This window comes from Pagrus pagrus (genome assembly GCF_965226575.1).
Source record: "Pagrus pagrus genome assembly, chromosome: 1".
Lineage (NCBI taxonomy): Eukaryota > Metazoa > Chordata > Actinopteri > Spariformes > Sparidae > Pagrus > Pagrus pagrus.
This window is the reverse complement of record NC_140185.1, coordinates 10,928,280-10,954,506: the sequence shown is the minus strand read 5'-3', so window position 1 is coordinate 10,954,506 and position 26,227 is coordinate 10,928,280. Positions and strand designations below refer to the sequence as shown.

The 26,227-nt window shown below is 38.7% G+C and overlaps 3 protein-coding genes across 5 annotated transcripts; 1 reads left to right on the top strand and 2 right to left on the bottom strand.

Annotated features, from left to right (window-relative positions):
* Positions 1-989: 989 nt before the first annotated feature.
* On the bottom strand, positions 990-8,419 carry bloc1s6 (biogenesis of lysosomal organelles complex-1, subunit 6, pallidin). 3 transcript variants are annotated; one of them, XM_084354144.1, is made up of 7 exons: positions 8,294-8,419; positions 8,058-8,196; positions 7,259-7,359; positions 4,127-4,286; positions 3,257-3,344; positions 3,083-3,169; positions 990-2,972 (listed from the first exon to the last, which is right to left on the bottom strand). In XM_084354144.1, the coding sequence occupies exons 3-7, from the start codon at positions 7,320-7,322 to the stop codon at positions 2,853-2,855; spliced, it is 519 nt and encodes a 172-aa protein (XP_084210270.1). In that variant the 5' UTR covers positions 7,323-7,359; positions 8,058-8,196; positions 8,294-8,419; the 3' UTR covers positions 990-2,852. The 3 variants fall into 3 exon arrangements, with proteins under 3 accessions (XP_084210270.1, XP_084210269.1, XP_084210268.1); XM_084354143.1 differs by lacking the exons at positions 8,058-8,196; positions 8,294-8,419 and adding an exon at positions 7,599-7,724 and having other exon boundaries at positions 990-2,679; positions 2,817-2,972; XM_084354142.1 differs by lacking the exons at positions 8,058-8,196; positions 8,294-8,419 and adding an exon at positions 7,599-7,724.
* Positions 8,320-20,067, top strand: slc30a4 (solute carrier family 30 member 4; the record flags this gene model as incomplete). Its single annotated transcript, XM_084354132.1, has 7 exons — positions 8,320-8,716; positions 11,544-11,690; positions 13,683-13,836; positions 14,021-14,249; positions 14,514-14,619; positions 14,701-14,835; positions 17,891-20,067. 7 exons carry the CDS (start codon positions 8,320-8,322, stop codon positions 18,043-18,045), a joined length of 1,323 nt encoding a protein of 440 aa, XP_084210258.1. The 3' UTR covers positions 18,046-20,067.
* A 4,651-nt stretch (positions 20,068-24,718) lies between these two features.
* Positions 24,719-26,098, bottom strand: cUnh15orf48 (chromosome Un C15orf48 homolog). Its single transcript, XM_084357837.1, has 5 exons — positions 26,025-26,098; positions 25,863-25,921; positions 25,648-25,736; positions 25,468-25,528; positions 24,719-25,188 (listed from the first exon to the last, which is right to left on the bottom strand). The coding sequence occupies exons 2-5, from the start codon at positions 25,899-25,901 to the stop codon at positions 25,120-25,122; spliced, it is 258 nt and encodes an 85-aa protein (XP_084213963.1). The 5' UTR covers positions 25,902-25,921; positions 26,025-26,098; the 3' UTR covers positions 24,719-25,119.
* Between the last annotated feature and the right edge of the window lie 129 nt (positions 26,099-26,227).

Here is a 26,227-nt window from a genome sequence, read left to right as displayed (position 1 = left end):
CAGGTCGCTTTCACTTTTTCTAATGGCGTTGCGACTTTTGTACTGCCACTGCATTTTCTTCCTGGTGCCATTGCTCTCCCGTCCTCGTGTGTCCTCTCGGAAAACAATTGAAAAGTCTCAAAAGGTAATTTTCATGTTTTTTGAGTTTTTTTTCCCAGTTGACTATTAAAAAGTATAAAGTTATCTTACCAAATGGTTCTGTTTGATCTGGACCAAGACCACGCTTTCGGTCAGACCAAGGTTTGGCTGTTTGGTGCGGACCATACTCCAGGGGAGGCTTCACACCTGAAATTTTGGTCAAGGTCAAGCTGAAAAGTCTGAAAGTCTGGACCAAATGAGGTGGACAACTCCCATGATCCAACACTACTTCACTACATCACCACACCATCGAACTATGTTTTTTGTTTTTATTGTTCTGATTGAGAGAACCTTTGTGGCAGAAATTACATACAATGAATTTAACTATGTTCAACTGAGATCCAACATGATCTAGTAATCTGTCCCTGATCAGGTGGATGTAATAAAAAAACAGGCGAGAAAGGGGATCATGAAATATTACATTCTGATAGTTCAGTTGTGTGTGGTTCATGGAAGAGAGACTAAATCCAAATATTACACAGGCTGAACTCACTTATTAGATATTTCTCTCTGACTGTAGCTGTGCTAATCAGTAACATCAGTTGGTGCAAGGAAAGGAAACCGGCCCTCCAGACTCCAGTGAGCACGCTTGCTCATCACAGATTTGGTGAAATGAACACTGGTCTGTGCCGACACCTGGTGGACTGAGACACTTAATGCAGCTCATCAATCATTGAGCACGTGGGGCCTGAAAAGATCAAGTTTACACCCACAAGTACACATGCGCAAACTCTTGAAAGCCCATTTTTACATTATAATATAAAAAGTATGCAACCATAACAAAAGTAACAAAACTTAGAAGACGTTTAACTAAATCCAGAAAAAATAAACACACGTAATTTTACTACAAATCAGTTTGTGTCGCTTTTATTATTAATAATACAAACAGTGGAGATCCAGTAGTGCATAGAAGCCTTTTGAAAGGTCTGTTAAACAAATTGACAGATGGCTCTGTATGATGGGGGCGAAGTTTGGTACATCTTATCATCCATTCTCATAAAATCTGGACACCAGAAATACAGTCAGTTAAGTTTAGTGCAGACCTATCTGATTTTATACAACATACCTTTTGTTTTTTAATAACATTCAATACTAACTGGGCACAAAGCCCAACAACAACAACATATATTAACACTTTATCTTAAACAAAAGACAGCAAACGCATTGATTCTCCTCCTGCTCATTGTCAAAAGTTTCTTTGTTCCAGTTCATTTCGTGTGTCACCAGAGGTTGATAGAAGTACCAGCATTTGATGATTCAGTCCATGTCTTTGGTTTGTGGGCATCTTGGCAAATGTCGGACATAAAGGATCATACCAGAGCTTTTGCAAGTTGAAGCCCATTTGCTAAGAATCACATAAACTATCTATAAGTGACCATTTTCCAAAGCATTTTTAAATAGATCTATTTTTTCAAATTCTCTCAATTCAAGATTGTTTTTTAATGCTTTAAATTGAAAAGTTCTAGCTTGTTCTTCTTTGTTTCCTACTGCAGGGTCGATATAATGATGGGTGAGTGTCGAGTTAAGAAACAACAGGAGTCAAGCTACCAACTTGCTGTAACAACTCATACGGCCAAAGTCAAGCATGTTCTGCAGAAAATACTTGAAATGACATAGCAGACATCAACAGTTTTCTGTTGTACTGTTGGAAACAAAGCTGAATCATAAGTATGTTTAAATCCAATCTCAATCGTGTTCCAGCAACTTCAAACCATTTCTTGCAACACATTTGATTGTAGAAGCAGACGACCAAAGAAGTGTTCAATAGCTAACGGGTGGTAAACTTTGACTCAAGTTACACAATTACAATTATACTGGTCTGTACTATGAAAACTGCTGAGCAGGCTATAAAGCATTGTAAAAAACAGCTCTTCTTTTATTGTTTTATCTTAACTGGGGTATTGCGCAACACTTGGGTGCAAACCTGTCACATTAATGAGCACCTTCGACTGCAATATCACCTAATAATAATTTAAGTTGGACAAAAATAGCAGAGATGCACGATATGGATTTATTTCCGTGGACACCAATAATTACCTAGTTCTCATGGCGGATACTGATAACATTTTACTGACACATTTTTGTATTTTTAAAAAAAGTTCCTGACCTGTAGTTTATGCACATCAGAGCATAATAAAGGCTGAGATGTGGTGAGCAAAGATGGATGATATAATACTCCATAGCTCTAATAAGATCAGTTGGGCTGAAACTTGCAGACTTTTTCCCTCCTCCCTGAACCCTTACAGAACTTGTTCTGTAAACTGCAATCATTTTTCCACACTGCAACAACAGCGTGCTGCGCTTGTTCTTCTTCTCTGGCAGATCGCTAATGATGGATTGTTCATCCCTAAAATATTCAAATACATGTCGATATTCTTCGTAATGGATTGATGATAATGCCTGGATGGCAGGGAAATGCATTCAAAGATGTAAAAAGCCCAGGACGTTGAGGCAAAGTCTATGATGTGACCACAGCGTGCCTGGTCGGAGGCTGCATCTCATCTCCCTCTTCTTGCCCTGACTGTGATTCTCTACTGTATTCTAACAAAATAAAAGTAGAAAAATGGGCCGTAAATTAAAAAATCTTAAAAAAAAACTTGCACTTTGGAAAATGGTCAGCAGCAGTAATGCACCGTATAGTTGATATGTAATAAATAGGCCAAGACATGCAAAACCACCTGTATGTTCCATTGATACAGCAGAGTTGGGGAATCCTACGTTCTTTTCGCAGGTTTGGCGATGAGCTGCCTCTCTCTCTCGAGCTCCTTCTCTCGTTGGTGCTCCTTCTCCAGCTCCTCCTTCTGCTTCTGTTGCTGCAGCCTCAAAGCTCTTTTCTGACAGAAAACAAAAGTCAACATTTAATCTGCGTATTTGCACCCATCCACCAATAGTCGCTCCATATGCCAATAAAACACATTGTTAATCTGACTGAGATCGGAGATACCTTTAGTTTAGTTGTCTTTTCGTGAAGCATAATCATCTCTTTCCTTATATTCACCAGTTTATTGTGGTAAACCTTAGCCTCTGTAAACTAAAGACAACAAACAGGATTAGAAGTCGTTACTGCAAACAAGAGCAACACGAGCACAAATGGGATTATAACTCAGGCTAAACATACCAGTGAATTCAGGTCTAGTAAAGTGTTACATTCTCTGAACTTGGTGACTTCTTGGTCCAGTGTGTCCAACAACACCAGCTGATTTTGTCTGTTTGAGACAAAAATGGAGAGAAAGATATACGTAAATGTCATCAAAACATTACTCATATTTCAAAGGACATGTATTGAATGATTAACAGGTCAATAGTTATAACAAAACACACTCAGTGCTACCAGCATTAAAGCAGCTGGTCAACCCATCCATCCAGTTCTGCTTGAAGATGATTATCTGCGCCACCTGTTTGTTTAGTGTATACTGCTATCTGTGTTTGTATCACATAACTGATGCTGTGCAGGCAAAGACAGCTTGTTTCAAAACATGCTCCTCATATTTCTTTTTTATTTGTCTGAACACCAATTAACCCTATAATGTGCACAGCAGAGTTTTATAATTTCGTTTACAGCAATTATAGTACAAGCATAATTAAGCATAAATCCATTGATATTTTTTCCAGTAAATTGGTGGAAGTATGAGGCTATCGTGTTACAAATTGGTGTTACAGGAGACCTTTTATGCTTTTTCAGTTTTTTTCCTTTCCTTCACTGTTTTATATGTTCTTGTGCAAGACTAGCTTTTCACTGCTTTCTTTCTAATTATATTAAAATATTTAAAAGACATGTCAAAAGACAATATACAGGCATATTTATATTACATGGTCATAAACTTGCCCTGTGTTTTTCTTGCTTTTATCTTGCAGTCTTACCTCAGATAGACTGGATGAAAAACAACAAGTGTATTAGAAAGTATTGCTATCAAGTGTTAACTTTGCTGAAGACCGTCGGGTGTAAAGGTTAAGTGTGTGATAAAACAATAAGCTGGGAAATACTCACGTGAGCTCTTGAAGGGCTCGTTTAGAGTTCTGTAGATCTGGTAGGTAGTGAGAGAGTAATCCATCTGTGAGTTTGACCACTGCTTTCTTATCCACAAACACATTCTCTACAGGGGCTGAGCTCTCCAGACGCTGTGAGTCCAGCTGTGCCAGCTGGAGATCTGTCAAATATTCAAGAACAAAAGAAATGTGCAAAGCATTTATTATTGTGTCACCAAAGTCCCTTCAACGAAGAAACCAATTTTCCAATTTACTGATTGTGATTTTAGCTTCACAAACTTCACAGGCGACTTTATTCTGACACTTGAGATGTAAGATTGCGTCGTTTTAAGTAATGTCACATCTTTTAAATTGAAAAGGGCTGAAAGCTGCACTGAAAACATTGTACATTCCATATTTCATTTATTCATTTTCAAGATAATCACTGGACAATGACAGCATAATAAGTATGCAAGAAGAGAAGTTTTGCCTTGCATTTGTTCAACTAATTTGTTGAATCGTGCATAATGTACTGCATATGTCTGTATACGTGACCTGGAAGACCTTAAATCTCATCTAATCTTACATCTCATCTTTGCAGTTCTGAAACTCTGGTCTAACCTGCTGCAGTCACAGTTTGATGCTTCAGCAATCCAAAACTAGAAACTATCCAGGAAAGACTGCGTTCAACCTCATGAAAACAGGAACTAAAATTTTGAAAGATGAGAATTAATACATCAGGGAGGGTCTAATGCTGCTTTCATGTCATATCGGAGAGACAGTAGAGATGAGAAAGATTTCCATGTTTAACCAGTTGAATGACTGCAGACTTGGTCGTAATGAAAATATAACACATTATGCATTATATTTGGGTTTGATGAACACACTTGGGTTAATGTGAGGGATTCATGCTTGTTTGGTTTTCAGGTACTTCTGAATTTCTAGGTTTCTAAGTAGATTATAATCAGAGCTTTCAGAGAACATTCTTAGTCATAATCATGGCCTGGATGTCGACATAAATGCTATTCACAAGTCAGGAACTGGTAATCATGATAATTCTTATATGATATAACACAGCGTAAACAAAGATGTTTTTGACTAGCATTATGGAAGTGCTGGATCAACTGTTTATTGGAGCTGGGCTTACCTTCTGTTCCAGACGACTCAGAATTCAGAGAACGTTTCTGACTCCCCTGTTCTCTCCTACTTTGACTAAAACAGCATTACAGAAGGGACTAAAGGTCAGGATGATTCAGCCTCTGCTGTTGCTTTGATTTTAACAATGGAAAATGTGTGTCGCTCAGATTTGATTAATACTACTATGTACAAAAGGTTAAACAGACATATAAAACAAAGTGTATGCATAATATTCAACCAGAAACATCTTTTTGATGTTCACAGTCTCCCTCACCCTCACAAGCTAGTAACGGTCACCCACAAGTGAATGAGGATGCATGAGCTGCCCGATGACAGGCACAAACTAGGTCTGGATTCAACTAATTTAACTTAAATTAATTTTCATTCAACTAAACTAATTCTAGTTTACCCAAAAATCAAAATTCAGTCCTTGACGGAAAATCAAGTGAAGTTTCGTAGTCCACAAAACTTTTCTGGAGCTTCACAGCAAAACAGCTTTGCAGCATTCTGCTAAACAACTGAAGTAGATGGGGACTTGTTTTAATAAAAACAACCCCCCACAAAGCAAAATATGGCTCCGATATCTCGTCCGGTGTAATCCTAGTCTCCAAACTAATTTGAGAAGATGTTATTTACACCCTTTCTTAATCTTTTTTTTTGAGTCACAAACCCCGCAAAATGACTTGTCTGATTCATAATTTGAGCCATTCGGTCCAATAAAATTGGGAAAGTCTAGAAGAGCCACAAGATTCAATTATTTTATTTCTATTCAAATTAGCCGGGCGACAAACCGGAAGTTAGCCAGCTCAGTCGGCGGAAGTCTCTGCAGAGTGGTGGAGTTTGTGGTCCCAAAACGCAGAAATCAGTTAGCATTTTGGCACATCCGGTTCCCTCGTCTCAAAATCCATGAGGTTTTTGAATTGTTTTTTCAGTTAAATGAAGGAATAAGGTCTGTGATTACCACAGGCTTAAGAAATTTACAGGTTTTGTTCTACGACAAAAAATACATCATTAAATGTCCCACAATTTAATTATAAAGCGGTTGCTAACAAGTGGCTAAATACGACAACAGATGTTATCATGGACATTATACCTGATCACAGCGAACACGGAGACTCATCTACTCACTAGTCCGTCTTTACAAGCCAACTTTAGTTACAGACTATTTTAACTCTAACTTTACAACTTGTATATCGAGATCAGTTTATAGAAAACGTGTCTAGTAATTGTGAAGTAAGACGCTTAGTGGTGGTGACGTTTAAGTCGTGACCGTGATGTAGTCTGTTTATAGCCTAAGATTAGCTTTTCACTTTTTAGCAATTTAACTTACACTTTAAAAAAACAACAGTCATTCATCTGTGAAGATTATCTTGCTGAACAAAACGTGTTAGTATCATGTACTTTTATTTGCCACAGAGGTTATTTTTGGGGATATTCCAAATTCCAATGGAAAAATCCCCATCAGCTTTTTGACAAGGGAACCAGAGCGATGCTTACCTCTGGGTTAGCCTACAACAATACGTCACTGCTACACAACTCTAGTGCGCACACTCCGTGGGCCCCATAACACTGAAGTCCAGCTTTTTTGGCTTCAAAACGTGACTGAACAGCTGTCATAGGAATGACGGGGGCTCTGCCTCCAACGTCTGTGTCCAGATTTCAATGTAACATCCTTGGTCTGAAGCGGGTCGACCAAGCATCTCAGGTGTAATTTTTTTTTTTCAAATTAATTTGGGATCTTTGGGCTTCTGTAGACTTGGATTACACCAAACAAGCTGTTTGGAGCCATTTTATATAAAAAAAAATTGACTGATTTGGACATTTTAAAACAAGTCCCCATCTACTTCCGTTGTTTAGGAGCTCTATAAATATTTGGTTGACTAACAAAACTTCCCCTGACTTTCCATCAGCATGATGAGTACATAATGACTTCATTTTCACTTTTGGGTGAACTGTTCCTTTAACTTCAGGAGGCCTGGTCAGTGTAGGCCTGACAGGTGTGGACAGCATCACATACCTTCACTGTGTGTTTCTTCACTCTGGGATGAAGGTCCTTCATCTTCCATCTCCTCTACCTCCATCTGCAACCACTCTGTCGACCCAGACTGCTTTTATAACCTGAGAAGAGACACCAAATAATCAGGCACAGTGACTCCACAGCTTTATCTGATGGAAATCATCAGTGAAATCTCTTTGTCATGACGTTAGCTTATCTGAATACCGAGCATCTAACTGTTGAGGAAGTATTTAGCTAGCTTGTTGAGCTGCTTCATGATGTGTATCTTCATCATGACACATTCGCATTAGCTGCTCCACTGTCTATAAACACTTCACCTCAGTCAGCACCATCTTCTTACCTGTTTGACTGTCTATTAACCCTGGGCTGTAGGTGAGAAGATTGATGTTGACCGAAGGCTGAAGAATCAACCGCAGGATTTTTGTTGCTGCGTCTAACAAACGTCATGTGACTCCTGCGTCATGTGACTGTTGGTGCACCCAAACTTGCTAGTGCTACTTCCGAGTGCGGAGGTAGAGCTGCGACTCTGATGTTTACACCAGTATTACCATGTCAGTATCTCCTTAAAAAACAGCTAAGTTTGTACAACTGAAAACTACATCTACAGGTAAGGGCTGCTTGTTATTTTTTACACAAACTACCACACTACAAGGACTGTCTGTCGCGAACTGATAACTGACAAGATAGCTAACCTTTACTAGCTAGCTTGTTACTGTTTAGCCAAGGATGTTTTTTAAGAGGGCTGTTGAGCTCAAAGTTTATCAGCTCATGCGAGGACGTGAGTGACACAGGGATGTACATTTAACACATCCGGTCACCGACTTGACAGTGACATGAACAGGTTTGTTGAGCTCTCGTTGTTGAATTTGCCGAGCTGTCCTGACGTGAAACGATGCTCTCTCTCTCCGGTCTCCTTTCTCGCCGCTCTCCTCCAGGTGCTAAAATGGAGTAGAAATGCAAGTTTTCAGCCCTACCTCGCTGCAGAGAATGCGAATGATTCCCACCAGAAGGCAGTAAACTAAAGGCAGAACACACCTGGATACACCTGGATATTATTAAAGATGTCAGGTGGGAACTTTTTGAGCAAGGTGCGGTCCGCCTTCAGGAGGGAGCGGGACGACTGGGACCTGAGCGACACGGCGCCCTTCGACTTCTCCGACGAGCTGGTGGAGGATGAGACGCCCAAGTTCAACAAGCTGAAGGTCGTGGTCTCCGGAGAGATGTCGGACTACTCTGCCGGAGCTCCGTCCAACGGGGTGGCCGTGAACACGCTGGTGATGGCGGATGATGACGACTCCTTGCTCGAGTCCTCCTCCAGCCTGGGCAGCCCGGGATTAAACATGGACCCCTGTGACAGCTGCTCCAAGAAGAGGGAGAAGATCAAGCACAAGAGGGTGATGAAGAGGCTTGTTATGGCAGCTGTGCTGTATTTCCTTTTCATGACGGGTGAAATTATAGGTAAGTGTGTGCAGAATGATCCTGACACTACATAGTTTTGTTTAAACTTTAATAATACACATTAAAGTGTGTTTACAGGTGTTGGGGAGTAATGCTGCACACCAGCGCCTCTGCATCAGCAACATGAACACACACAGGCAGGATATAATGCAACTTAGCCACTGAGTGACAACACTGGAGGCAATATATCAAATGTAATGCAGCTTCATTTGGAGCCACCAAACTCTTTATACCACTTTGCCACATATGCAGTAGTACTCCCTCGGACCTGTAAACACACTTTTAAGTAGAGTTTCCCTTGAATACATTATTTCATCACTGCTGGTCCGTCAGTGAGTTGTCAATTATTGCAGGAAACTTTATGGCTGACCTGTCAAAGAGAGGTTGAAGATGAATGTGAATGATTAGTCGATTGAAAGAAAATGAACGCCAAATATTTTGATGTTGAATGCTGGCTCCAGCTTCTAAATGTGAGGATTTGCTGCTTTGATTTGATAGTTAATGTTAGTCTAAATCATTAATTGATAATAAAAATAATCATAAGTTGCAGCCCTACATTTAATATGTGTTTGTTGTGACAGGTTGTTCAGATAAACACAACTGAATAATGCCAGTACCTTAAAATGAAAGAACAGAAGAGACATTTAGTTTCACATCAGCAGTCAAATAAGTTGCAAAAAATTAATTGTAAAGCATCCTGTAAAGGTTTGGTTTACAAAGATTATAATGAAATATGACCGTACATACCCCAAGTGGTATGTCAGTATGGATGCAGATCAGGGTTTTGAAAACATGTTGGTTTGGTAGAGACCCCAACAAATGTCCAGTCATCCTGCTTTTGTTTTTTTCCCCGTAAAAATTAAAGTTTTGCTGCAAAAAATGAACATTTACGGTAATCTTGAATCATATAGCAATCATTAGGACAAATTAAAACAACATGATTGCTTTTGACAATATCCTGCAGCCATAGTTTCCAGCAATGTTTGATTAGGTAGCTGACCTTGCCTGAAACAAAGACTACCTCCACCAACATCATAAAACCTTAACCTTTAGGAAAATTTAGCAGAGTTGCTGTGAGTGTGGCTTATGTTTGACATGTACTTCCTTGGTGTACTGAGCACCACAAATCACCTCCGTTGTATTGTGATAGATGGATAAATCTAAGATACAGATGTCTGATTTTTTTTTTTTTAGTTTGAATGACTCAAACCCAGGATGACACGATACAATCGCAATACAATATATTCACACACTTTTGCCTCAGAGGTGGTGATGACTTATCTATGAGCAAAGTCTGTCTGACTTTCCGTAATGTTGTCTGGTTGAACGGTTTTTGGATGCATGGGAACCACCAATCACAATCTTAGAGTGTTGTTGGGATGTTGGGATGACGTATTTTGGAGGCCAACCCGAAAAGTTGGCATCACCCTGGTTTCCCTCTACAAAAAGCCTATGGGATTTTTTAATTGGATTTGGATTAGTGCCAAAATAATCTCTGTGGCAAACACAAGTTTATGATACCGACATGTTTTGTTCAACAAGATAATCTTCACAGATAAACACCACTTTTGTGATTTTCGAAGCAGAAATGAAATTGCTAGAAGTAAAAAGCTAATGTTAGGCTATAAACAGACTACACTTTGGTCACAAATTTTATGACGTAGAACAAAACATGTAAATATCTCGAGCCTGTGGTAACCACAGACCCTATTTCAGGCATTTAACCGAAAAGCAATTCTAAGATCTTTGAGATGAGGGAACTTGATATGCAAAAATGCTAACTGGATCAGAAATCCAAAAACCAGAAGTTAGGACTCATAACTAACCACTCTATTTTGCTTGACCAATTTATCAAACAAAGCAGAGCCTACTTTACTTGTTTGATAAAATGCACCCCCCCTAAAAAATCACCCCAATCGTTTTAGAATAATAATTATTTCCAAATAGAGCTTTTTAAGTTATCCTTTAAATATTCCTGCATCATTTCGTATCACAATATACTTATTAGAAAAAGATCCAGTATCGTGCAGCCATTTTTTGTTTCAGGGTTGTTGTATCAGGCTGTTGCTCCCAGCTTTACATCAAGATCATAGTCACTGCAGTTTTTGTTGAAATGGAAAGGAAAGCAGCCAGAAGTCCTTTTTATTGATTAGACATGTCCAGCCCTCATTTTAACTTCAGCTGAAGGAACTCTAAAAGCCTGTCCTGCTGACTTGCCTTTGCTAGATTATTGATTTACCTTTGTGAAGTACTGAAGTGTTTACTAATCTTTGGATATAACCTTTTCTGGTTATAAATTGTTATACCAAAAAAAAAAATACATGGCAGAAACAAATGCCTGTATTATGCACTGGCTGTTTTGAAAACCATTAGGTCAGCATGTGCTCATCATTTTCAGTGTTTTCCACATGAGATAGAGGGCCTTTGTTTTCTTCATGAGCCATGTTTTCTAATGGAGAAGTGGTGACTGGAACATAGCTACTTTGATTGTTTGCTGAAAGTGTGTGACTGTTCACCACTTTTTAAAAACTAGATTTCATTCTCCTAGAGGAACATTAAATTATATGCTGTTTTATGGCACTGTCATCAAGTGAACTATCCCAAACAAACAGAAAACGTTCAATATACCTGTGGCTCCAAAGAGCATCATGTCGTCTCACATCATATCTAGAAATCTAACCATGTTCAGTTCTGTCAATGTTGATTTATATCTGCGTGGAGCCGCACCTATATAAACTTCATATCTCTAAAATTGTGCATGTGCAAATAGCTCAGATAGTTCTCAGCAAACGTAACTTTAATTGTTCACACTGTCTTTCATTTTCAGGTGGTTACTTGTCAAACAGCTTAGCCATTATGACTGACGCTGTGCACATGCTAGCAGATGTGGTGGGCATTTTGTTTTCTCTGCTGGCCCTCTGGCTCTCCACCAAACCGCCCACCAAGAGATTCACCTTCGGACTGCATCGCCTCGGTGAGTGTCTGATTGCAGATGCCTTACTTCCTCTTTCCACTACCCCTTTTCTCTCCACTCCTTTTGACATGTGTGAGGTAAACGGATACAACGCGTCTTGCTTTGTTGCAGATGAATCATGTTCAAAGAGGAAAGTGTGTGTTCAGCAGTGTTCAAAATGGATCAAATTCCAGATAGGATACACAAGCAGATCATATAAATTTCTGCCAGTAGCTGTTAAATTTAGACCCATGTCTCAATGTGGGCTGTGTGTCTAGATTCCACCAGCGAAATTTACCTTTTACAGTGTTTGGTGAAATGTAAATGTCTACAAAATACTGTTTAGTTAGTACATCTCGTGATTTTTAACTGAATGCTACACTGTAGCCAAATGTCTGAAATAATTCATGGAGATGAGCACTTATTATTCAAACTCAGATATAGAAAAAAATGGCTTTTATTTATTGATTTTATTGTCAGACATCTTCGTTTACGATTTTTGTTTCTACAGCAGTTGGTTCTTTCAAAACTTCCCTGTAAGAGGCCAACTGCCACACAGCAGACCCTTATTTACACAGAGTAGAATATTAAAGAAGAAAAAACAAATAACTGGGACAGAGAGAGTCATTATGAGGATGGAAAAATAGTCAATAAACAAGGCAATGGCTCACAGTTATTCCTTTTCACTATAACTCTATCCATAAGTAACACAATAAAAACATGTATGAGTATTTTGGTTATGTGTTTCAAACACTTTCTGTAATTAAACATGTAACAGCTGAGACAAAATCTCATCAAATTGGGGCCCTCCGTCTAATCTGTGTCAGTTCAGGGGTCCCTGACATGAAAAAGTTTGAGGACCACTGCTGTAGAGGACAGCTAAAACCAGTCTTTGCTAGATCAGACCTAGCACGTGGTTCAATAAGTAACTGCCAGTCACTGCAGGGGGTTCAGTGTGGGCCACAGTACCAGAGTTAATATAATATATTAGATTAAAAACTTTCCAGCAAGGGATTAGTAAATAATGCATTAAATACCTAAAATAGTTAATGAAACTATGGTCCTCAGAGTGGAGACAACATCTCTATGATACAGTAACAAAGAAAAAACTGCTTTACAATTCTCTTTCTTCACGTCAGTTGTCTGTATGAGAAGCACAGCGTCCTTTTTAGTTCACCACAAGGGATTTCTATGTGATGTTTAAATGTGAAGCAATTTCCCAACAGGCCAGATGCAGAGAGATTTGTATGCTAACCCTCTCTCAGTGTTAAACCCAGTCAGAGTGAAGATATGCTCTGTGACTTAATGTAATCTATATCTAAGGATTTGACTTTTGTTTTATTTTCATCAAGGACTAACTTGAGATAACTAAGGGCAGGACAGTAGTCATAAACACAAAATATACTTGATCACAAACGGCATGTAGCATAGAGACTTTCTATTAGTTCTTATGGATAAATAGGTGATTGAAATGTCTTTAGACCTTCTCAAAAAGGAGCAGTCGGATGTCTTAAAGTATGGTTAATAATTATTACATTTTAACAGAGTGGATTATTCAAATAATTGTTTGATACGATTGATTAAATCAAATCTAATAGGGCTACAATCAAAGATTTCTTTCATTGTCAATTAATCTGTTGATTATTTTTCTTGATTAATTGATGTTGTTTGACATACAATGTGTCATAAAATGGTAAAAAATTGATATCAGTGGTTCCCAAAGGCCAAGATAAGATCCTTAAATGTCTTATTTTGTCTACAACACAAAGATATTCAGTTTACTGTCATAGAGGAGGACAGAAACCAGAAAATATTCACATTTAAGAAGCTGGACTCAGAATAGTTGGAGATCAATTTGATAGTGCAGTTGTTGATATAGATAGATATTTAGGCACATTTGTCTTGTCTTAACCTGCCTTTGGAAATCAGGTTTTTCTCACAGCTTTTGTGAGCCGTTGTTATTGTTCTGGATATGTTTTGTATGCACGTCTGATTTGTGATTTCCTGTCGTAGAGGTAGTATCGGCAGTCCTCAGCGTGTTGCTCATCTACATTCTGACGGCTGTTCTGGTCTATGAGGCGGTGCAGAGGACGGTACACCAAGACTTCAACATAGATGGAGACGTCATGCTCATCACTGCAGCTGTGGGAGTGGCTGTCAACCTCATGTAAGTGGGGGAAATGTTTCTGTTTAGAGAAAACTGTGAGGATTTTACAATGCAGCGACATGACAACGATGAACGAATACCTGAGGCTAGAATATCAGTTCAATCCAAAGTATCGTCTAAAATTGGACACAATCTATCTAATGTTAATTAAATTAAATCCCTTCTTTGTTTTCTTGTGTCTCAGAATGGGTTTCCTGTTAAACCAAGGTGGTCACCTCCACGGCCACGGCCACAGCCACGGTCATGGACACTCTCACGGCTCTGCAGCTGCCTCACATTCACATTCAGGTGGATCTGGTCAGCAGCAGAGGCAACACGGCAGCCTGGCTGTTAGAGCTGCCTTCATCCACGCTTTGGGAGACCTTCTCCAGAGTGTCGGGGTGCTCATAGCTGCTTACGTTGTCCGCTTCAAGGTACCCTGCCTTTTTAAACAATTATTGTCCACAATTGTTAACATGGTTTACTTTTTTTCATTAAAGTTTAGTATTTAGAATCATTGTTCAGAAAACTTTAAATCTCTTTGAGCTGATATAATTTAACAGTTATTTTCATATACTATATTATGTGAGCATACATTAGGTGCTTGACTGATTGAATTGAAGAAAGTAGTTATACATCAATAAATGTAGAAAGAAAATGGATTTTAGTTGATCTGATGTAACTCTTTGACTTCACAGCCGGATTTTAAGTTGGCAGATCCCATCTGTACCTACATCTTCTCCGTTCTAGTTCTCATCACCACATTCCGCATCATACGAGACACTATAGTCATCGTGCTGGAGGGTGAGTCTTTGTCAGATTATGTTCTGTAGAGTGTTTATAGTGGTGTAGGTGCATTATGTTGCTTTCATCTTCCTGTGTCAGGTGTTCCCAGGCATCTGGACACTCGGCGAATCAGAGAGGACCTCCTGAAGCTGGAAGATGTCCAATCCGTCGACGAGCTCAATGTGTGGGCGCTGACAGCTGACAAGACTGCAGCACTGGTGCATCTCCAGCTCAGTGAGTAGCAACATGACATCAGTACACCCAATAGAAGCAATCAGATGTTTGCATACAATAACTTCCAGGAAGAAAAGTCCTGCCTTAATTAGCTTACCTTCAATTTCATCAATTAATTATTTTTTTTCAAAGTGTATCATTAATAACAATACTTTCACTAAAATTATACACCCAAAGTAGTTACTCCAGTAGTTTCTAAACTTTTTCTGTGGGGAAGATTAGATTACAATATTTCCTCTTGTAGTTCTGGTGAACCTGATGACAAGATATGCTTCGTCATATGATCTTGTCTTTGTTTTGTCTTTGTTTGATAGCCTTGCTGCGCCCCAATGTGATTAGCCTAGGGGCCTGAGTTAGATTGAGATGCCGCTGTTGTGTAACATTGATCACAATACGTCACCCAAGGAACAGCCACATTAAGTAATTCATTCAATCAGCAATGTTCATGTAGTGTGTATCTGCTTGTCAGTGATGTTAAGTGAAGTTCGTAAACAGAAGTAAAAGAACATTACAGCAATTTTCAACGATTCACCTGGAAAAAAGATTGTGGACGTCTTCAAGATCGAGCACAATCTAAACTGTCAGATCACCTACCCCTAAAACAGGTCAACATTTAGAAATACCCCAAGCTGCGATTACACCTTGAAGTGTTATTGGCTTTGGCGGCTTGGTGCGTCTGGATTTTGGAGTGTATCAAGTAACGTCTATCTTCAAGGCGTTCCAAAGATTTTCAGAGGGAAACATGTCAGTGATCTGGCTCAGCTGCTTGTGGCCTGAACACTTTGATGTAGATAGTTTCCACTGTTGATTTGGCAGTGTGATAAATGTCAGAGCAGAAAATCTCTGGAATTTGCTTGCATTTGGATTGAATCTTTCTTTTATTGATTCTGCCACCCTCAGGCTTCACAGTAGAGATGATGTTAGATGGGTGATGTGCTGAGACTTGTTTCTGCCAAATATATCGTGCTGCAGCACTGCTCATGACTTCAGTTTCCATTTTATCGGACCACAGAATATATTTGCCTTTCATCTCTCACCAAACTTTAGTGTCTATGAACCGTCTATGTTAAAAAAAACAAAACAAACAATGACTGTCTTATCACTGTCTTTGCTTCAGCAGCTGTTTTGAGAAGTTGTTTGGTCATTGTCAAAGCAGTTCTGCGCATGCATGTTGTGTAACCTACAGGAAACAAAAGTGAAGCAGCAGCAGGCTAGATCTGCCAACACGTCTGTCTAAACTGCTGCTGCTGCTGCTTCTCTTTCTGATTGTGTGTGAGTTCTTTGAGATGTGTGTGTGTGCTGTTGATGAACATTATTCTTTGCAATAAAATGCACAAAGAAAATTGAATGAATTCAAATAAATAGTAGATATACCTTAAAGAACTTTATGAGCACCCCGGAATAAAAACAAAAACATTTTGATGTCTTAAAAAGTTTAATTGGCAGAGACTTTTCAAACTTGCACTGTGTATTCATAACTTGTGCACCAGCACATTTCCTAAAACCACTGAAATACAGCTTTACCTGACTTGTTGTGAGGGTAATGCAATACAAAACTTTCCTAACTCCTCTTCATCACTCTGCATCAGCAACTAACAGTTACAACCAAATACCATATTGCAAATTACTTTTGAGAAAAGAATTGATATGCATGGATGCAAATTTTAAGCAGTTTGTTTTAATTGATAGTCGACTGCCTTAACAATTGATTATCGGTTAATCATTAATTATGTATAGGAAATAGGTTGCAAAATAAGAGTAGGCTTCATTAGGAGTTGAAAGAACAAATAAAGTAAACACACGGTTACTTGAATGATAAACTAATTAACACAAAATATTGACTTCATTTTAATTGTGGAGCTCCTGTCGGTCGTTATTCAATAAAATCCAACCCTCATTGAGGCTACTAAATGGCTAAAATGTAATAATATCAGTTTGTTTAGAATTTCTTTTGAATTTTTTAACTCACAAATTATTATTAATTACATTTTCTAGTAATTAGCATTTTGTATTTTAATTTGATGTGCAGTATATTTGAGCAAGTATTTTGTAGTTTGGAACAAGATACTTTTTGATGCATTTGTGCCCATCAGTTCATACATTTGTAACAGCTTAAATTGTTGACTGCAATTAATTGATTAACTATTAATCATTTTACATCCCAAAGTGTGTGCATTAGTAAAAACAAACATTTACTTTTATCAACCATGTTTCTGCACATATGAGGTCCAAGTCAGCAAGTTGTGTACCAACATTTTTGCACGCTCTCTAACTGAGGGGACATTCATGAATGTTGCAAGTTGGAAAATCATTTTTTGATTACTCCCAACACCACATGAATTGGCTAGCAGTTTGATTGACATGTATCTTTGCTCACATCTTGTCATTTCCTGTTAGAAAAAAAATGGTTAAATATGTGAAACATAATACTAAGACAAGTAGTATGTACCGTATAGAAATAGTATGTAGAAGGGAATAGACTACAGACAGTCAAAATATCTGACAGATCAAAAAACTAGTCATGTTCTTGTATTTCTTCCTTTGTGTTTTTCATTTTAATGTTTTTAAGTTATGTAGTTTGAGAAGGACATGTCTGCTTTGCTCATTTATATACAGCAGAACATTCATATAAAATGGAGGGTGAACCATGAACAGAAATCACAGATCACCTGTATAGCATTTTAATAGGTTCCCGGTCTTAATTCAAACAGCTGCTTACAAACGTACATATGGGTCTGATAACACTATATAAAAAGAAATCAGATCTAACAGGATGTGAGTTCCTGTACAGTTCATCTTGAACGAGCTTGTTGTGACTTTGCAGGAAAGCACAGGTGTAACTAATGACAATGGGGAAGGCTCAGTTTGTCCCAGAGTAAACTTCACTGAGTAAGCTGAAACTGGCCTGACTAAATTGAAACAGTCTTTATTAGTTTGATTAATTACGCCTCAGTTTTTCCTGCTGTGACATGTCAAAACGTCTGCTGGGAATAGAGTCTATTGGGACATTCGCGTGTTGCTTCATTTATACTCAAATGCATGTTTGTTTTCACAGCGCCCTCTAGTGCTAACAACTGGGAGGACGTCCAGGCGAAGGCCCGCCACCTGCTGCTCCACACCTATGGTCTCACCAGGTGCACAGTGCAGGTCCAGACACACAGACAGAGGCTGGTACGCAGTTGTGCTAACTGCCAGCAGCCCAGCGCCTAAAGACAGAGACTCTTCACTCCTACATTGACTTCCACAGTGCATCTCATGGAGCCAGACGGCAGACGACACGGTACACAGAGTGCAGGATGTCGCACCTCTGTAGCAGCTCAGTGCCACAGCAGGAGCAACAATATACAGTGTTAAGTGGAAAGAGAGTGGTGCCAAAGGACAGTCAGTAGAACAACAGCAGATGCAAATTTCTAATTAAAGGATCACTACAGCCTCCAGGGACCTTGTGCTCTTATGCTTGCAAAGCTCTCAGATCGGAGTTTGAATGTTAAAGTCTCAGCCGAGAAGAATGAAAAATATCTTGCTCTTAATTCACCATTAAAGCCTATCCCAACAGGTAACTTTTTTTGTATTTCACTGTTGATTTATCACGACTGATGTTTTGTCATCAGATGTTAAATTTAACTTTTTGTTACTAGGTGTGAGGACTGTGTCCTATTTTATTATTTTACTGAGGATGTCAGCAAATGAAAACAGTACCTCATGTCATATGACAACAACTGTGGTCATAGTGCATTTAAGCTGTATTCCTCACCACTGGAATTAGTGAGGCAACACACCTTTATCGTTGTTTCTCTGTAGACGTTTCAGCTCATCTCCTGCACTTAAATCATTAACATTCTTCAGCCAAAGTCTGTTGGAAGTAGGGCTGCCCCTGAATAAAGATTTTCAGAGTCTTTATTTAGTAGTCGTTAGGTCAAACTATTAGTCAGCTATTCACTGCATGTCTATGCTAATAATTTAATCAGTTAAAGAAATATATTTTTGGGGCAAAAACGAAGCAAGTCGCCTGTTAGTGACAATGTTAACAACGAGCAGTAACATAATGTCCAGACAGGAGACTGCACGTTGTGTTAATTTATTCAAAACAGTATAACATTAGACGTTGTTCAAACATAGGAATTACCTCCAATTTTACTAAAACAAACACTCACAGATTTTTTGACACAATGGAGGATGTATACTTACAAATTAACTCCAAACTCACTCCACTGCTGCTTCATGCCTTTCCTGTCCCCACCTGAACCCGTCTTATTTGTCCTTGGAGTCTGGAGATACTGTAACTGGTTAACTCAGTTATCTGTGCAGCTTGTAGTCCAGACTGGGAGCTCACGAAATGTTGGTGTTAAGCTCAGGAGCTTTGGACCTGGATGGGCTGGGGCTGGCAGGTTAGCATGCAGGTTTCAGTATACAGAAGCTATAAGAAATTTGTTATTTATTTACATTCTGTTGATAATTTTAATCAGTGTTTGAATGATTTCAACTAACATTCTCACAGACACTGCAATTTTAAATCACTCCAGTGAAAGCCACTTTATTCCCTGTCGATAAATAACTGGTCTCCATCAGTCTCGACCCCTATTGATCCCACACTTCTCATGATTAGCTGAATGGCTAACTGAGCTACTAGGAGCTACAGTTAGCAGCAGTTAGCCAGGTCTGTGTTGCAACCGTCCTCTACTTTCTTTGCGGTGCTTACGACAGGACCCAGCTCCTGAATGGGGTGTGAGGATCTTTTCTGCGAGCAAGCTACTAATGTAAACTTGGTCGACTAAGACTCTTCACATCATCAGTTTATTTGACTCTTAGGGGGCAGCCATAGTTGTAAGGCAGATTATCAATAAAGACAAAATTAGATATTGACTCTTTTAACACACATTGTATTCTAGCATGTCTCTTAGTTGTGGCGAGCAAGCAACTGACAATCAAAGTGTGACTGACTTTGAATAAGACTTCCGTATGGTTTCAGCCTTACACTCTATACTCAGCTTTCTTCATATCATTAACTGACAGTATCATGATGCAGACGGGTTTGGGTAATGTTCAGTATTTGCAGTGTGTTACTGGGGGGAGATGTGAGTTAAAATTTGCCAATAATTGCGTTTTCTCTGTCAAGTGTTAAGAGGCTGTGTGGAGGTTTATGGTAAATCTTCCACGTCTCTGATCTTAATCATCAAGAGAAATCAGGAACTGGATCACTGTTTTTTGTTTATAATAAAGTATTTAATCTTTTGTGTCTCTCAGCTTCCCATTGTTATTCACCGCTTCATGTTCATGCACTCTGGAAAGTTAATGTTCACTGCATTAGTCATTGTTGCTGAATGAATGAATGAATGAACAAATGAATTAAAACAAAAAATGATAAAGTATGAAGAGTTTGCGATCGTAAGTCAGATGTAGCTGATTGCACACTGTAGTATCCTTAATCTGCTGCTGTCCTTTTTCAACACTGGGTGGCGTACTTTTACAATAGCTGAGATATTCTTTTCATGGTCATGTAGATAAGATAACGTGCATAAATACATATAGTTTGCATTACACTTCCCTATTTAATACCATTACGGTTACCAAATGCCGGTGCACACATGGGTTAAACTGCAACAAAACAAATACACATAGTTCTGTCTAAAATGGCTCATTTTTTACATGATCAAAGTCACTCAAAACAATTATTAAGTATTTTAGCGAGTTGTACATTTTCCATATGACCCTATTATATAATCTCAATGTAATGGGTCACATGTAATGGAAAGTTTTTCCATCATGCTAAGTTGAACAACTTGGTCTAATTAAATTAATAGAAACATAAACATAAACTGTATTTGTTCATTCAGTTATTACATATAAAGTTAAGAGAAACTACATGCAAAAAAAAAACCTACATAACTATGATGTGCTTGATAAAGCTGTAAGTACTATTCACAAAAGTCATGCATTTTGAATTGGTTGTTCTGACTTTTTTAATAAATCACACATCAAGTTATTAAATTTATACAAACTGACTCAGCACGATAGAAAAACTGCATTAAATGTGATACTTAAAACACTGAACGTGTGCAATAAAATTACATATAACTAAAATACTTAATAAAAACAGAATCAGCTTTATTGGCCGAGTATGTGTACACATACAAGGAATATGACTGGTTTACATTGCTCTTAGTTTACAACACATAAAAAGACTGGAACTGGATTAGATTGGAAACGAGAACAACAAAAACTGAACAAATGAAGTCAAAGAATTAAGGGTGGTGAATAATACAGGACAGAACTGTACAGTAAATGTGGCTAAAAGTAGGTGTATATATAATTTATTAAATACACCAAATAATCTATACACAAGACAATTGTAAAAAAGTACAATTACTGCAAAGAGCAGTAGAGGTGCAAGGCAACAAAGGAGTATTGGATATGCTTACAAGGTGGGATGGATTATGTACATTATAAGATATGTACACATACATGTATATTTACCTACTTTATGTACAGAGTATAGGATATTTATCTACAGTTATACACAGCAAACATGATCCATACTGACAATAACAGTGCATGATGATATGTACTATGATAAATAGTCAATGTTTTTGGCATAATCATTTTGTGAGTGCTTCAAAAACTTGAAAACTGTAGTTTTTCTTTAATTATTTGGTGCACAAGTATATATAGATAAACAACATGGAGCATAGATCAACACGTACATAAATATATGACTGAAATGGGTAAATTCCTTTAGCAGGTCATGTAAATGGGCAAACATTAAGACATCAACTACTTTGGTCTTTTCACACAAAACAAAGTTAACGATCAAAATGTTGACATAGCAGAAGTTTATCATTGGTAACATGAGTAAACTGGGAGTGTCTCAGTTTCCAAGCAACACCTGTGTTAACAAAGGCCACTGAACCACATGCAGGCAACTCCTGTTTGTATTACAGCAGAGGCTGAAGTTTACAGCATCCACCTGACCGCCCTGTCTCACTTTACACGATCGTTAACCGCTGTAATGAGCCGTCTCACTCTCTAGAGTCAGAACCAGTTACAGTTAACTGCTTAAAAGAAACAATAGGCATGTGTTTAAAAGTCACAGGTCAAGACACTTCACTTTTTGAAAGTAGTTTCGTAGTTACATCAGTAAGTTGTAGCACTGATGAGAACACATGGGGAATTCCATCTATCACTACATGAGCAGTGTGTCTCTAGTCACATGGTCTGTGGTGTCATGGTGTGTGTGACCCAGTCACGTACACACACTGCATCCTTCCTCTTCAGCCATTGTTTCCCAAAATAACCTTTCAGTCGCTTAATAGGTGAAGTTAAGTTCTGACTACAGCATGCAGCTCTCTAATGATACAAGAGTACTGAAAATGACCTCCAGCCATAAACACTCATGGGTCGTCCACGTGACTTGCTTGTTTTCATTCTTTAAAGCTGTGAAATGGGCTGAAAAGTCTTCAAAGTAAAGAGGAAGGAAATGTTAAAAACACGCTTGCATGTAGAACCCAGCATGCATGTAGGAGTAACCAAATAGGATAATGTTTCCTGATAAAAGAGCAACTCACACAGATCAGGAAATAAAACCCGTGCACACCCTTCCCTCCCTCTCTCTCCCTCTCTCTCCCTCTCTCTCTCCCTTCATTCACACCCTTTGGTTTGGTTTGAGTTTAATAATTCATGAAAACCCCTCTCAGATTGACATTGCAGCCAAAAGTCTAGTAGGCTGTGTACGCCACACTGCAGGAGGGAGGCTTTCTGGTGTTTTCTCTGTCTTCTGAGATACGAGATGGACGATAAAAAGATCATCTCTGATTATGAAACACAATGGGAGCACTGAATGCCCACGCAGCCATAAACTAAGCAGATGAGTGCATTTGCCCATCATCAGATTGCTCTGATTACTTTACAGCTGTCCTGGCTGGCAACACCATTTTTCTTGTCTACAAACAACAATAAAACAAATACTGACTGCGTCTTTTAAAGGAACAGTTCACCCAAGAAAGAAAATTCAGTCATCATCTACTCACCCTCATGTCGATGGAAAGTCGGGTGAAGTTTTGTGGTCCACAGAACATTTCTGGCAAAAACAAGTCCCCATCAACTTCAGTTGATGAGGAGAATGCTGTAGCGCTGTTTTGCTGTGAAGCTCCAGAAATGTTTCGTGGAGTTTCAAACTTAATTCTTGACCTTGAAGACAGCTGACAAAACAGTCTCACCTTTTTTCGGAGGACCAAAAGGGATTTAACCCTTTTTGTGTTTTGCAGGTGCTAACTACTGCATAGCTATTCTGTATTTTTAATCATCAAATAAAATCAATGAATCAACCTAAAGGTGAGAGAATTGTAGATGTTTACATTTGTAGAAATGACAAGCCTCAGACAGTTACACAAATATACACATTCTCATCACAACATGGCAAAATATCTACTGATGAACATCATGTGGGCCCTTTGAAACCTTTGACCCTTCTCACCACACACATTTAGACTTTTCATAGCACACCAGGAAGCACACGCAGATATATTAACTTTGATAATGGCTGCATTCCATTTAGGCGTGTCCTTTCCAGGGAAGTGTTTTGTTCATGCCGGCTTGCATGACTTTAAAGGACAGGCTGGCATTAATCTTTCTTATTGTAAACAAATTCCAGGAAGATACCAAAATCAACCTCACATCAGTTTCTCAGCACAATCTATGACTTCCAGTCTGTCTGTGGCAGTCAGCCACACACTCAGTTGTTTTCTAGTTAAAACATAAATCTTCAGTCTTTAGTTCGACACTCTGGAAAATATGCTTATTGGTTTCTTGCTGAGAGACAGATGTGAAGATAATACCCTTGTCATGCCTGGATGCAAAATTGCTTAGAAGCTAATAGAGCTAGTGCCAGGAGTCGGTTAGCCTAGCTTAACATAAAAACTGGATATTTTCTCTGTCAAAAGTAACAAAATCCCACAGCCAGCAGCTCTAAAGCTGATCAACTAATGTTATTTTTCAATTGTTTAATCCATAAAAATAGGTTTCGGTTTTACAGGTTTTTTTTGCAGGACTAACTCCAGTTTTGATGTAACATGACAATTAGTCAGGTTTAAAGGTGCTGGTAGAAGGATTATGTTACCTATGGACAGAGCGAAGTAAAGGTGTGGTATGTAGGAATTGGTCACTTGTCAAATTCATACTCAGGACAAACAGGGTCCAGGCCCCAGTTTCACTTTAAAAAAGATCCCAGTAATGTCCTCAAACAGCTAGGCATTATAGCTTTTAGCAAATCTTCCTCAAACTGGAGTAAATAGTGTTTTTTTGGGAACTAATTTCAATGGTGGATTAATACACATTTTTCTTGCTCTAGTAAGTATTTGCAGCACCTGTAGTGCACCTGTGATCAACTCAAAATAAACCACAGTGCCTATGTTCATCAAAATGGAGGAACGTCTCACGGAGCACAAAGATGTGACTAATTTATGAGTTTTTTGTGGCAAACACCAAACCATTGTTCAGGGCGTTTTGTCACGTCACAGCAGGAAATGCACAGGTGTAAACAATAAAAGTCACGGTGGCTGAACTCCATGTAGCTGCTGTGGAGACTGGCTCACTGCCGAGCCTGAATAAAATGGACCCATTGTTAAGGTTAAGTAAATTAGTAACACCAATGTTTTTCATGCTACAGTATAATTACAAATATTTTTATTATGTTTTGCAATGTATTTACATTAAAAGAGGAGATGCAGCACCTCTACTACCTTATTTTAACCTGTTAGCACTGTATTTTTAGGTCATGAGGTGTTTCACTATTAGCTCTATGACACAGTCCATACTGCAGACATGAATATGAATATTTCTGCATAAATATGTTTATACATTCTTGAACATATGAGACCAAAAGAAACACTGACGATGATCACAATAATAATTTATTGACACTGTACAGTACATTACTTACATTTTGCCCTTCACATTTAGACAACATCATACACTCACATCGGCTGTGCGTTGCTGTGATAACTTCCCTGTCAGTTCTAACACCAAGTTACTCGATAATTAAATAAAGTAATCACAGAAACCGAGGGTGTGTTAAACTTCACGGCAGGATGAGTAACTAATATAATAGCTTTATACCGTTGTGGATGGATGTCTTGAGTAGGGTGAAACCCCACCAGTGGAGCAGAAGCATTTCCGCACACTGACTGTCAAAGTATCCTAGTTTGTGCAGAAAGGATTCTGTTAGACTGATGGGGGGCAGGCAGGCAGGCAGGCAGGCAGACTGAGGACCTGTCTGGCTTTTTTTTTTTTTTACTTGGTGAGGCTCTTCACCAGCTGCAGCTCCTCCACTGGTTTCCACTGCTGATTGATGGTGATGAGCTGCAGAGAAGTGCAAGAAATAAAAATAAGGCTTCTCCTAACCTGTTTAAAAGTGTTGCACCAACTTAAACTAACACGATTAGCTGCATAGTGGCATATATCTCTATAAACATCACTACTCTGATGTCACACGAGCAGGCTGTTACTAATTTGATAACGTTTCCTCCTCAGTGACTCAGCAGATTGCAGCTGCAGCCGCAAGATTCTGCTTGTATTTGGGTGCCAATAAGAATAAAAAATACGACCATCCAAACATTACAAAATGTTATGTGATGTTACCTTCTGGGGTGTTGATGGGTCGATTCTCTCCCATGGTTCTGGGTTTTTGGTCTTATTTAAACTAAAAACAGTGAATGAAAATGTGACATCATTATTAAGAATTTATAGAGCTATAGATTGATAGAGCTCAGAAGTATGAAAACACGAGCAGAATTTAATGATAAGTACAATAACACTCACATAACATCAGGTTTAGTAAACAGAAAGTAGATAGCAGCAGAGGTGGCTCCTGTTGCAGCGAAAGCCATGAACCCTATCAGAGGGATCAGCTGGAACACACATGTGAAAATTATGTTTTTAAAAGTGCATCATAATATTTAAAAAGCATAGAACAGCCTACAAAACCAATCCACAATACAAAATCCCTTCACATATTAAACATGTCAGCAGCTCACCTCCTTTCTCTTCCTCAACATCTGAAAAAATCCAACCATTTTTCAAAATTCTCAGAAACCTAAAGAGAAAATAACCATATTTCTGTTTAACATGAGGCTCAGAGTCAATTCCATGACTTAAAGTCAACAAGTTAAGAGGCAGGTGCATGTGGCAGCTCTCACCTGTTGTTGCTGTGAAGTCCTTGAAGTCTCTCAGCAGAGCATCCTGTGAGCTGGGCTGATGTAGGCTGGAGGAGAGGTTGTACGAGGTAAAAGGCACGTAGACGGTCGCAGCGTCCTACAGTGGATTCTGATTTGGCTACAGATCGTCATTGCTGATGATCAATACATTTACTCAGTGTGCAGCGCCCTCTTGTGGCCACATG

Bases quoted from the DNA above. Each gene is read 5' to 3' on its own strand.
- bloc1s6 (XM_084354144.1), bottom strand. From the start codon at position 7,322: ATGGAGGTAGAGGAGATGGAAGATGAAGGACCTTCATCCCAGAGTGAA. The intron at 3,345-4,126 runs GTGAGTATTTCC...TGTCTCAAACAG, and splicing joins CGAGCCCTTCAAGAGCTCAC to ACAAAATCAGCTGGTGTTGT. The intron at 2,973-3,082 runs GTATCTCCGATC...GTTTTCTGTCAG, and splicing joins AAAAGACAACTAAACTAAAG to AAAAGAGCTTTGAGGCTGCA.
- cUnh15orf48 (XM_084357837.1), bottom strand. From the start codon at position 25,901: ATGGTTGGATTTTTTCAGATGTTGAGGAAGAGAAAGGAG. The intron at 25,529-25,647 runs GTGAGTGTTATT...CACTGTTTTTAG, and splicing joins TTTACTAAACCTGATGTTAT to TTTAAATAAGACCAAAAACC. The intron at 25,189-25,467 runs GTAACATCACAT...ACTTCTCTGCAG, and splicing joins ACCCATCAACACCCCAGAAG to CTCATCACCATCAATCAGCA.